The sequence below is a fragment of the Vicia villosa genome, linkage group LG5 (genome assembly GCF_029867415.1).
Source record: "Vicia villosa cultivar HV-30 ecotype Madison, WI linkage group LG5, Vvil1.0, whole genome shotgun sequence".
NCBI lineage: Eukaryota > Viridiplantae > Streptophyta > Magnoliopsida > Fabales > Fabaceae > Vicia > Vicia villosa.
In genome coordinates this window covers 13,125,787-13,139,199 of record NC_081184.1, presented here as the reverse complement: position 1 = coordinate 13,139,199, position 13,413 = coordinate 13,125,787, and the positions used below count along the sequence as shown (strand labels likewise).

General features: G+C 35.5%; 2 protein-coding genes across 2 annotated transcripts; both read right to left on the bottom strand.

Moving 5' to 3' along the window:
• Positions 1-5,820: 5,820 nt before the first annotated feature.
• Positions 5,821-6,666, bottom strand: LOC131604239 (aldehyde dehydrogenase family 3 member F1-like). The gene is made up of 4 exons (XM_058876696.1): positions 6,361-6,666; positions 6,220-6,288; positions 6,080-6,131; positions 5,821-5,984 (listed from the first exon to the last, which is right to left on the bottom strand). Exons 1-4 carry the CDS (start codon positions 6,562-6,564, stop codon positions 5,821-5,823), a joined length of 489 nt encoding a protein of 162 aa, XP_058732679.1. The 5' UTR covers positions 6,565-6,666.
• Positions 6,667-10,071: 3,405 nt separating this feature from the next.
• LOC131604238 (uncharacterized) lies at positions 10,072-11,403 on the bottom strand. The gene has a single exon (XM_058876695.1). It carries the CDS (start codon positions 11,401-11,403, stop codon positions 10,072-10,074), a length of 1,332 nt encoding a protein of 443 aa, XP_058732678.1.
• Between the last annotated feature and the right edge of the window lie 2,010 nt (positions 11,404-13,413).

Below are 13,413 nucleotides of genomic sequence, written 5' to 3'. Positions count from 1 at the left end.
TCATTTGTTACCTCGCCTATGTAACAGAGGTTATATCTCATTCGCCTCCAATGTGAAATGGGGTTATTTGTAGTAGTGACATGTCAATAGATTCATCTTGTTATAGATGTAGTGCAACTAACGAAACCATCTTACACACTCTTAGATTTATCCCTAAGATCGTGCAAGTTTGGAATAATTGGATCAAAATTAATGACGTTGCCAATCATGGCCCTTTGTTTCTCATTTTTGTTGGATGATTTGGAAATCTCGTAACGAAGAATCATTCAAAGACAATGGTCGCTCTCTCTGAAATATTCTTAGCCAAATAACTACTCTTTTACTCTCTATCATGCAGGCTTTTGGTGGTTCTAATGAGGTATCAGGCCCTATACATGTCTTGGCACCCTTTCCAATGGAATGTGATAAGGTCAATGTAGATTGTAGATCCATTGGTGATTCAGGGTCATCCGATTTTAGTGATCTTTTGAGAAACTCTTTTGGAGGTTGGATCGCAGGTTTTGTAGGAAGTTGTGATTTCTTCTCTAATATTATTGTCGAGCCTCAAGACATTTCTCATGGTCTTGATATTGCTTGGAATCATGGTTTCAGAAATGTGATTTGTGAATCTGATTCTCAAACGATTCTGAAGTTTAGTCAATAGGGTGTGCATTTTACTCATCCTTATGCGTCTCTGTTGGATTATATTCAACTCTTATTCATGAAGAGTGGCAACATGTCCTTGTTAACATCTTACGTGAAGAAAATGCTAGCCCTGAATGCCTTGCTGAATTGGGAGTCTAGCTAATTTAAGAACTAAGAATATTTTCATTAATAAAAAAACTTATAAAAATATTTGAATTTTAAATTAATAATTTTATCGTAAGATTAGATTTCTTGGGCATGTTTGGTGGGCATAAGAAATATAATATGATCGGAAAAAAATTGGTTGAAGTAAATATGATAGGACAATTATACTATATCTACATCATATTTATGTAAGAACACGCATACACTCACAAATGAGTTTTTGATTCATGGAAAACATCACAAGCAACCAAATACAAGAGCACAAGTGAATGACTCAAAGAAAATGAAGTTTTGACCATCTTTGCATCTGTCAGGTCGACCTAGTTCACAATCAGGTCATCCCAAACTGAAGCAAAAACTACATACTTCTGTTAGGCCGGCCCAGAGCTTCAGCAGGTCGACTCAAAGTGAAGCAAAAACAACATGTCTCTGTTAGGTCGACTCATCCTCTATCCTAGGTCGACCTAAACTGAAGAAAAGTCTCATGAATGCAATTTAACTTATTTTAGGTCGACCTAAGCTACCAACAGGTCGACTCAACTGGAAGCAATTACAACTTGGCCAAATCTATCTCTGTTAGGTCGACCTAACCAACAAAGTAGGTCGACCTATTTGCTCAAAACCTGCCAAACTTAGTGTGTTTTTCTGATACACAGATCCTGCTCCTTTATATATTCTCTCATGTCATTTATTGCTAATTAACATTCACAACTGAAAGAGACACAAAGGCTTCTCGTCTTCGTTCTTCTTCTCATCTCCGACACAACTACACACAATCATTTTTGCGTCGAGGGTTTGCGATCAAGATCGATAACGTCCATGGAACGGAATTGAAGATTCCTAGTGGGTGAAGATTTGTGGGGTTGTGGTGCATAAAATTCATGGATTTTGTCCTCCAAGATTGGTGAATCTTGGGGGTTTTTATCAAGAGACTTCATCAAAGATTCAGCTGAGTGCGTAGATTGAAGAACAAGGGTTCTAGAGATTCAAAGCACTGCAGATAGAGAAATCAAAGTGAAGCTCTTGGAGATACTTGATCAGGCTCAAGATCAAGGGGAAGAAGTTTCAAAGGATTCGCATATTTGGTTTATCGTTATCTCTTTGACTCTTTTTTGTACAAACTGTTTTTCAAACTAAATGATATATTACCCAATTCCCGTTTGGAATTGGGGGAAGACGTAGTTGTAGCGAGGACGATCGACGAACTGCCTGAACAAATATTGTGTGCTTATCGCTTTTATCTTTTCGTTTACGTTTCGCTTAATTCTGGTGATAATTGCTAATTGATCAAAGGTTCAAGTGTTAAACTTGTGTGATAAGATCCTGCACAGACATCACAAGCCACCACACGTTGAATCATTATCAATTTAGACATTATTACCAAGTGTTCGATTTATTGCTTCAACTAATATCGAGTCATTGCAAACATAGTCTATCGAGCAAGTAGTTAAACATTTTTCAGTAGAGTAATTAATTGGTTCCATAAGCAATCTTTTCACTACTACATCTTAACTATTTTGTGGTTTAAAATCATATATAATACTTCTAGTAGCCGTTCAGAATAGACGCGAAACGATCCAAATAACGCTTTCGCACTTGTTTTGAAAAGAAATCCGAAAATGTACTGAGGTTCTATTCACCCCCCTCTAGAACCTAAAGCCTAGCGTCTAATAATTTATATTTTTGAACTTGAATTAGGTTAGAAATCAATGATATCCAAAATAATAAAACCCACTAATGGCGTTGTTGGGTTTCGAACCCAAGACATTTTCATTATTTTACAATGGTTGTTTCTGTAAACCGAAATTATAAGTACCGCACTATCTAATTTATAACAACTGATCTTACCTGATTAGAAGGATCGTCGTGGCTTGCAACATATTGGACTTCTGCAAACTGGGGGGTGTCTGCAAGGTATTCTGATGCTAAAGTAAGTTTGAGAGCAAGGAGAGCAAGTACAGAAAAGGTGAGATGAATGAATGTTGAATACCTGGCTCTCTAGTGCAAGAGGGTATTTATAGTCCCCAACGCTGGGGAAATATTTCCTAATTGGGCCAGATCCATTGGAGGCCCACGTGCTAGAAATTTCCAAAATCCTACGTGGTAAGGCTAAGTCAGCAAATGACTCACTTTCTGGATGGACAGAGCGTAGGGTCCGGAGTGACTTGTCTGAATCCTTCGCTAGTGGGTTGGACTACGTGCTCTTTAGTAGGCATGTGGATTTGACGCTCATAACGGCTAGTGTATGCGCTTAATAGGCCTGGAACAGGATTGAGCCTGTTCGGCCCCAACTCACGGATTGGGCCTACTCGGCCCTGGGACAAGTGTTGGGCCTGCTCGGCCCAGATCAGAACAACAACGATCACAGGTCCGTTGTGGTGACCAGCATACATACAATCACACGCCACCTAACAACAGATGCGTTACTGTTATTATATGGATTTCGCAACCGTTATTGTATGTGTTTCCGTAGTAGTGAATCGATTATGATATTTAAAGGCACATGGATCTTTTTTTCTTTATGAGCCATATTTTTCACCTATAAATAGAGTATTTCTCCTTGCTTTCAAAATACACCAGAAAATGTATTTCTTTATACTTTTTCACTCTTTACTCTCTCTTTTCTCATTTCCTTTTTTTTTACAAAATTGCCTTAATGTTTTAAGAGTGAAATATATTTGTGAGGGTTTCTATGTATTTTGGTTCTAGGGTATTATTGTAATTTACCCAAGAGAAATTTATCTCTTGTATAATATCTCTTGTGAGAAGTTGTTGTTTGGTATGTACTAAGCCAATACAAACTCTCATTTGGCTCGTGAGATTGTCCCTCAAAATCTATGTTTGATTCATGAGTTTAGTTCGATGTAAAAGCTCTTATTTGGTTCATGAGATTATCCATCAAACTTTATGTCAATTAAAAAATAAATCTATCAATTAAAAAATATCATATCATTTGAATTTTTTAACAACATTAACAATAAATTCAAAGATTTTACTTTTGAATTGTGAAATAAAGAAACATTTATATTAAATAGTGTAATAGTTTAATTGTGATATATTTTTTAAAGATATAAACATATTTTTTATATAAGGATATCAATTAAAATATACAAACATACACTATGCGGGTATGAGCAAGGTGGGTACTAAGATATCCGTACCCACACTCATTCCTATTTATTTTAATTTATTTTAATGGGTAATTATCCGAGCCCGTACCTATTTTTATGGGTTTTTTATCCTATTTATTATAAGTAATTTTTATGAATATCTATTTGATATGAATACAATTGTCATCCCAACCTAAAATTTTTATGTTTATCTTTCCGATAGATCAACTAAAGCAATGTCCCCTTTCTCTCTTGGCAAATTCTAATTTTAAGAAAATAGAGAATTAAAGGTGGTATCTTTTCAAAGCATATGGTAGTATACTATATAACTAGACCTATTATTTTCATGGTTTGGGCGTGACTTATTAAGAATTGGTATTAGCCTTTGTGTAAGCTTTCTCAAATAAGTTAAAATTATTTTCATGCGTCAGTGATGAGTGTGAACTCCAACTGCACAATTGTGTTAAGTAATACAAAATTTAGATCTCACGAGAAGATGTGTGATTACCAAGTTCTATCTCAGCTATGCTTATCTAAGGTGATCGCAAGTGGTTTGTTTGATTGCAAATTGAAAGATAAATTTTTAACTATTAGTATAAAACAGGACTAGGAATTATGATTCATCCATCTAGACTCACCCCTAAGATTGTGTATGTTATGAATTGCGAGAATTTCTAAGCAATTTTTATAGAAAATAAGATAAATATGCGTGTCACCCACTTCTGTGGCGTGCATATATATCTAAACGTGTTTCAGGCACAACTAAGTAAATCAATCAAAAGCGCTGCCTCTTGTTACGTGACGATGCTACTTGATTGTTTCTCAACCGAGATCAAGTCGCCTTGTTAGTGGCGCCTCGAACTCAGTTGTTTAACAACTCGCTTTTAGATGTTAATTCATTATCTTTCAAATACATGAATGCCATCTCTCTATTTACTTGCTTTCGCACCCATCATAAATATAAAAATAGTAATCAATATTTGAAATAAATAAAGCCTAAACTTCTCGTAAATTTAAAGACATAGATTTAGTAGATATTTATTATATGACGGACTCGCATAACCCCAAAGTCCAAGAAGATCTACTGACTCCTGGTGAGATGGGCAACAACAATAGTCAAAGGTACACTACGCCAAATCTTACATTTAGCAGCGCAGCTACGACAGCGCTTTAAGAGAAAGCGCTGCTATAGCTTTTGCTAAATATAAAACTATAAAACAAGGGGAAAAAGCGCTGGTATATGGGGGTCCTACGAAAGCGATTTTAAAAAGCGCTGGTAGATGCTGGGCTACGAAAGCGCTTTATAGAAGCGCTGGTATAGGTTGGGCTACGAAAGCGCTTTCAAAAGCACTGCTATAGGGGTAGGCAACGAAAGCGCGCTGGTATAGGGGGTGCTACGAAAGCGATTTTCAAAAGCGCTCTCGTAGCTATTTTAAAATAAAATTAATTAAACTAATTAACACCATGGTTTTAAATTGCGGTTGCGGCTGCGGATGCGGTTGCGGTTGCGGATGTTGCGATTGCGGTCATTGCGCTTGTTGCGATGCGCATTGCGGCCGTTGCGGCGTGAATTTTTAAAAGGAAGTGTTTGAAATATTATATTGAAAAACACTTAATGTTATGTTTTTTCATTATATAAGAAGTAAATTGAGTTTTAGAATTCTAATATATTGATTTTTGATAAAAATACTTAAAAAAAACATGATTAAAATTGTCCGATGGGGTTCCTAATGCATCCGGAAGCGAGACTTTAAAATCACACCGCAATTGCGGTCCGATGCGGTTGCGGAGACAACCGCATCCGCAATATTGCGGGTGCAGTTGCGGTTGCGGACCGCAATTTAAAACCATGATTAACACAAAAACACGTTTTGCCCCAATTAATTTCTCATTCCCTCTTCTTCTCCTCGCGTCTGAATCCCTAACCACCTTCATCCACAGTTACTCCGAACGTCCCTCCGCCACGACCTTCATCTTCAGTTGCAGCTACGGCCGTCACTCCACCATGTTCTCCCTCCGCCTCTGGTTCGCCATCTCCGCCTCTAGTTCGCCGTCTCAGCCGCTGGTTCGCCGTTCTCCCTCCGCCTATGGTTCGCCGTCACCAGGTACATATCAAGTCAATTTTTCAATTATATTAAGGATCTAGATAGTAGATAATAGATATATTAGCATTGCACAACATATCCGTAGAAGTGTCTCCCATGAAGGGAAGAACAAAAGAGGCATATTGCTCTGCAGTATTAGCACCACCAACATGGAAAATAAGTTAATATTTAGATATATAGAGAGTTGTGCATCATGAGGAAATAGAAGAACCTACCTTTTTAGGAGCCATCCATTTTTCAACACTGTTAAAAGAGTTTTGTGCTGATTTTTCTACCCCTCCAATCTACAAAAGTAACCAATTGAACTCAGTAACACAATTTTAAGGAAAACATATGATAAAAATGAAGACGATAACCTCGTCGCGGTAAGCTTCAACAGGGTGCTTCCCAAGATCTTGGTTAAGAGCTTTAGATATAGCATCTTCATTTTCATGAACAAGGTCAAGTAAAGCTTGGAGCTGGTTTTTTCTCCATGCAACACTTTTTGTTTTTCCAGTTTTGAAATATTGACTCAACTCTGTTACCGTCTCTTCAACTTCCATGCCAATATTGTTGTTCATTGTAGGATTAATATGTTGATTTTTGTTGTTGTTGTTATTGTTTTCTACAACACTGTCTATATGTTACAAACTCTGTTTGTGGAACATGGATTTTTATGGTGTGGTGAGGGTCTCATAAATTCCAAGTTGGTTGAATCACCTAACCAACACTAATTGGACGAAAGTTTTATTTTTCACAGTAACAAGAGTTTGTTTCCAGTTTTTCTATTTCCACTAAAAGAATAGCAAGGTACTTAGTAAAATAAAACACAATTTGAAATAAAATGAATCTACTAGTAAATGTCACGAAAAGCACATGACTTGTAAGTGTAATATACCCTTGCACAATTAAGTTCAGCACAAAATGAAGGAGCATATGTGATATGACTTTGTTCTATAAAATATATAAACCATCCAACACCATGACTAATCATCTCTCCTTTACAGTAGCATCCTATAACATTCAGTGTGTGTATATTTTTTCAGGGTGAAATAGGATAGACATTATAAAGTATAGTAAGCAGTGAATCACTATTAATTATCAGATTAACAATTCAGTATTTATCCAGCACAAGCAGTATGAAATAACAAAATTATCTTCTTTGCTGAAGGAAAAGTGGAGTGTTGTGTTGTTTTGTTTTAAAAATCATTTCTTTTTGTTGGGGACATCTTTTGGAGGAGTCCTAGGAGATTCTTTTCCCTTGTAAGGCAAGTATTGTTCGTAAAGGTCGTATCATTGACTTGAATTTCTTGTATAGGTCTGACTGGATTGATAACTTTGGATCTCTTTGTTGACTTTGGTACTACATATTTATGAGTATGTACACACTTCAGACCATTGACTTGAATTAAAATTCTGATTTATATTGTAATTCTGAAGTGCTTTTAATTATATTTTCTTTCCTTTGAATTAGCAGCGTTTCTCGTCCTAGTTCGACGTACAACGCCCATTCTCTATGTTTTCTTGAGTTCGGTAAAGTTCGAGGTAAATTTCTTTCTCAAATTACTAGTATACTTTGTGTTTTGACAGAAACGCATTATACCATTTTGTGCCTTAATAATTAGTTGTTTTTGTTTAGCTTAATTAAGACAAGGATAAGACATGGATGAATTCAAACTGATTGTCGAAAGAGTACGAGAAAGGGGTATGGGAATTCGTTAAGTTTGCGGTTGCGCACGCTGAAGACCCGATTCGAATGACGTGTCCTTGCTTGGGTTGCTGTTATGGGGGTAAGGTTGACGGGAATCAGTTGGCATCACATTTACTACGGTTTGGAATTGATAGAAGTTATACGTGTTGGAATTTGTATGGTGAGAAAAGTAACGGGAATGTTGAGTCGAGGTATAATACGATGTATGCTTCAAACGACGATTGCACAGACACATACGATTATGATCGAGTCGAAGAGAATGCAGAAGCGCTTGAATAAGATCTTGAGGATTGTCCCAAAATGTTCGAGAGGTTGGTAAGCGATGCAGAGAAACCGTTGTATGATGTTTGTACAAAATTCACAAGATTGTTTGCGGTGTTAAAGTTGTACAACTTAATGTCAATAATTCTTGGCTTGATGCTTTTCTCATTATTATTTCTCGTATATATAAAGGTTACAGGGCTATATCGGTAATTACACTAAATAATTACATTTAAACTAATTCCTATTCACACCCCCCCCTCAAATTGATGCTGCTTGTCAATGAGCATCAATTTGCTAACAAGAAACAGATGACGTGGACGCGGAACAGCCTTGGTAAGAATATCTGCAATCTGCAACTGAGTACTGACATGAGAAAGTGATATTATTCTGTCATCATAAGCGTTACGGATTGAGTGGCAATCAACTTCAATATGCTTGGTGCGTTCATGAAAAACAGGATTCGCAACAATTTGGATGGCACTTGTATTGTCCGCATAAAGTGAAGTTGGCTCTATTTGAGGAAATCCAAGTTCAGCCAAAAGACCACGAAGCCAAATTATTTCAGAACAAGCAGCAGACATGGCACGATACTCAGATTCAGTAGAAGATTTAGAGATAAAAAATCCTTCCTCCAAAGAATCACCATACCTCCTGCCGCTCCTAAGGAATTTGAAGCAGTCCACTCCACTATAGCTGTCCAAACGGGCTACCCGGCCCTAAAGGGGCCGGCCCTAGCGGGCCTCGGGTTTTTTCGGGCCGGGCCTAAAAAGCCCATTTTTATATGGGCTCCGTTTTTACTACCCAGGCCCAGCCCTGTTCGGGCCTCGGGCTTTTTCGGGCCGGACCCAAAAAGCCCATTTCCAAAAAATATATTAAATATTCTCTTTAATTTAAAAAAATAAATTATATTAAGCTTAATTTTTAAAAAAATATTAAAATTTGTTTTTATATTTCACTATTATAAAATATATTTTAAAGAAATAAAAAAATTTAAATTTTTTAATTAGTATTAAATATTAAATTTTATTAATTAAATATTAAATTTTACTATTTATCAGGCCCATGGGCTACCCGGAGCCCATACGGGCTGGCCCATTTAGGGCCGGGCTCAAAAAGGCCAGAAATAAAATGGGCTCAAAAAATTAGGCCCAAGCCGTAACATTTTTCGGGCCCCGCGGGCCGGCCCATGGGCTTCGGCCCATTTTGACGGCTCTACACTCCACACCACAACTACCCCAAAAACTCTTAGCACAGGACACGGTAAAACTAGCAACTTTTGTTTCTTGAATGAGACACACATCAATATTAAAAAATTTAATCAGAAAACTCACTCTCTTTCTTTTCAAAAGAAAACCCCCACCTCGGATGTTATAGGAGAGCAAACTCATCGACCTAAATCTAGAGCCTTCTTCCTTCCTTCTGTGCACAACTTGTCTTTATTTTCTAACATCTCTAACAGTTTGATACTCATGCTATCATCAACAACTCCTCATACACCTAATTTAGAGATTGAATTCCAAAGTTTCTTCCCCACCTCAGAATGCGGATTATTAAGCAATCTATGATTACATTGCAAAATATCTGAATCAAAAAGAGTATTGCAAGAAAAAGACTCACCATTGGATATAGAGTCCTCCTTCTTCTTAGGATTGTCCGCCGCGCATGAATAGACCTTCGAAGAACCTCCGTTCCTGGGCGCGATGCACGAATAAAACAAGGGCGCAACCTCCACTCTGTTTCCCAAGTCCATCACCGTTTTTTTCTTCTTCTTTTTAATTTACCAGAGCTTTTGATTTTTTCCTACTAATGTTTCTACAGGCCAAATCAAAGGAGATTGGGCCTTTTTTCCCCAAGTTGTTCGCCTCCGGCCCACATAACCGATTTGGAGAAATTGAGTCCTCTTTCCCTGGCCCACACACATTAATCAAATACACTATAGGATTGTTCAGTAATGGTCCACTACACCCATCAAAATTTTGACCATCCACCTCTTCTGCTGATTCTCTCACCTTGGTCCCACTTTCATTAAAACTGCTAGAAGCGACAACTGTACCTTTTCCTAGGAAAACCGGAGACTCTCTTTCATCAGATGCTTCTTTATGAATAGGAGCATTTAATGATTCTGAAAAGGGTTCACCATTCCATGCAAGTCCTTATGGTGGAAGCTATCTCCTGCCACCTTTCCACCCCTATCCAGCTTATCTCCCTCAAAACGTGAAAAGAAACTACAATCCACCGAACTGTCAGACGGCGATATCTTATGGACAATATTCTCAACTTGCACCTTCTCCAACACCGGTTCAGAGCAACCCACGGTGACAGCCTCCTCCATGCCGGTTCTATCTACCTCCCCATACATCTCATCTGTATCGGCTCCAAAGGTAGAGACGGAAGACTCCGATACAACGTCGTCAATACTGCTACACCCCACTGCAACTTTCTTCAACGAGGGATCTTCTCTCAAACTGATTGAAAACGATACACCATCAATCACCGCTTTGATCTTGACGTTAATATGCTCCATTCTCCCAGATTTTATAAGAATTCTCGCCTCATCCATACATAGCCGAGCCTCCATAATCTCATCACAGCTAATGTAGACACCACACGAATCCACGAGCCTTTTGAAAAAAATCTCACTCCAAACATGACATGGTATACCGGATATACGCAGCCACAGAAACCTCTCCGCATCCACATCCTTAGAGCTCCACGGTTTAATAGAGCTGAACAACGCTTCCCACCACTCTCTGCGCTCCTCTATAAACACCTCAACATCACCCATCACCAAGTCCTCCAATAAACACAAGTTAGGGCCTAACACAGTAACCCTGATAGTGAATAATCCTTCTTCATGAAAAGTCTTCTTTAAGTTCAAAACACTCCCAGACTCCTTTACAACACCTATATATGCCTTGTTATATCGCTCCAGCTCCTCTTTTGAACTAGAATAGACAACAATATTAATCCCACAATCTTCGGACACCCTTGCATCAGTAGCACTTTTGTTTTTGATAACATCCACAAAAGACCTCTTGTCCACCCATGCCCTAGCACAGTGACCAGAAGATCCTCCTTCTTTAGAATCACCCGCGAACTCTCTTCTTGCCTTGACAAACTTCCCTCCCTGATCTTCAGACTCCCTTCTCGATCGCTGGAATCTTGGCAAGTTCGCAAATAATTTTCTACCATCTAAAACCATACTATCCAATTTGGTAGCCATCAAATTCACGTCTTTTACATTTAGAAAACGAACGAAACAATATCTCCTCCCACGTTTGTCCTTTCTTGGAGGAATAACGACTTCATCGACCTCCCCCAAATCTTTAAACTCAAACAACAAATCTCTAGCCTTCCACTTCAAACCAAACTCCGTAAAAAAGAACGTCGTTATCGTAGCATCCGCAACCGATTCCTTTCTGTAACCACCCCAGCGACATCCCATATCTCCACTACATCCCTCCTATGCGCGTTTCTCCCCACCTTATTCCACCCTGCCTCCTAAGCAGACGCAGACCTCAACACCATGACCAGACAGCAGCTACAACTTGAGCAAAAGTTAATAGAGAAGAGAGAGCTATGTTTTTGTTTTCTATAAGACACTCCACATTTCTTACGTTTATATATCTCTCTCTGCACTAGCATCCATGCATGCTCTTAATATTATGGCATGGGATGAGTAAGATATATAGATAGATATATAGATTTTGTTTGGTTTCAATACTAATCAAAATAACTCAATTCCTAAACCGACACAATACATATCTATATATTAATTTATATTATTATATAAAAATATGTGTCTATCAATGTTTAAAAAATATATCCTATTAAACAATAATTAAATAAAATAAAAATAGCCTTTTCTACTTATAGTTTATAAGAAAATATAGAAATTTGTTTATATATTTTTACATAAGGAATACTATGTAACCGAAAAAAGTTAAAAACCAATTTCCAATATATACGCTTTTATACGGATAAATAACAAATCTTTTAAATATTTTCAATAAAAAAGTAACAAATCTGTTTGATTCAAAATCAAATCAAATCTATAAACAAAGAAAAAAAAAAGGGTTTGCAATATAAATACTGTCAAGCTCTTCACTAGTTTATCTACTTAATCTAAATGCAAGGTTGTCATGATGGCAACCTTGAAGATAACCCTAACCCTAATGCTGATGTGGCATGATTATGGCAACTTTGAACATAATCCTAACTATAATGCTTACGTGGCATAATTTTAGAATTTTCAATTTTTATGAGTCACTATTTTTTTCTAACAATATTATTAAAACCACCTTTCTAACCACTATATTTTTAACAATATTATTAAATCATCTTTCTAGGAATAACATCAAATAGTAATAGTATAATAATATTAATAAATAGTTATTACTTTATTACTAATCCTTCAATAATTATATTTTATTAATAATCCTTAATTTTTTAAATAAATTTATAAAAATATATATTCATAAAAATGGAAACAAAAATAAAATTTGAATTTAAAATTGTGATATTTTAATATTATTATTAATAGACAATCTTTTTACATTAAGACATTGAAAAATTTAAAAGTCAAACAAATAGTTTTCCATGGAAAATTCAAAATTCAAACAAATAGTTTTCAATGAAAAATTCAAATGTCAAAAAATAGTTTTTCATTTTTTTAATAAATTTATAAAAATATATACTCATATAAACAAAAACAAAAACAAAATAAAAATTTTAAATTTTACTATTTCTTAGTGCATTATTATTTACTAAATTTGTAATTTTTTATCCTAAATTGAAATTCTTGATATTTATAAAATATATACTCATAGAAATAAAAATAAAATGTAAATTTAAAATTTTGATCTTTTATTATTATTATTATTATTATTATTATTTTTTTGTTAGACAATTTTTTACATTAAGACATTGAAAAAATTAAAACTCAAAGAAATAATTTTCCGTTTCTTTAATAAATTTATAAAAATATATGCTCATAATCATAATTCACCCACTTCTTTAATTAATTAAATAAATAAATATAATAATAATAATAATAAATAAAAAAAAGTTCATATAAATCCACCTCTTCAACTAATATACGTAACCTCTCCTATTAATTAGATAATAATAATTACAATAATAGTAATAATAATAAATAATTAATCAATTAATTAATTCATATAAATTCACTTTCTAAGTAACTTCCACATAATTGTAACCTCCTCCTATATATATCCCTCTAATGAATTAAATATTTTAAATAAATACTAATAAATTTCTATAAATCTAAAGCAATATACGTAACCTCTCTTATTAATTAAATAATAATGATAATTAGCAATAATAATAATAATTAATTCTATATAAATTCACCTTTTCAAATAACTTCTACTAATTATAACCTCCTCCTAAATATACCTCTCCAATGAATTAAATACTATTATTTATTAATTAC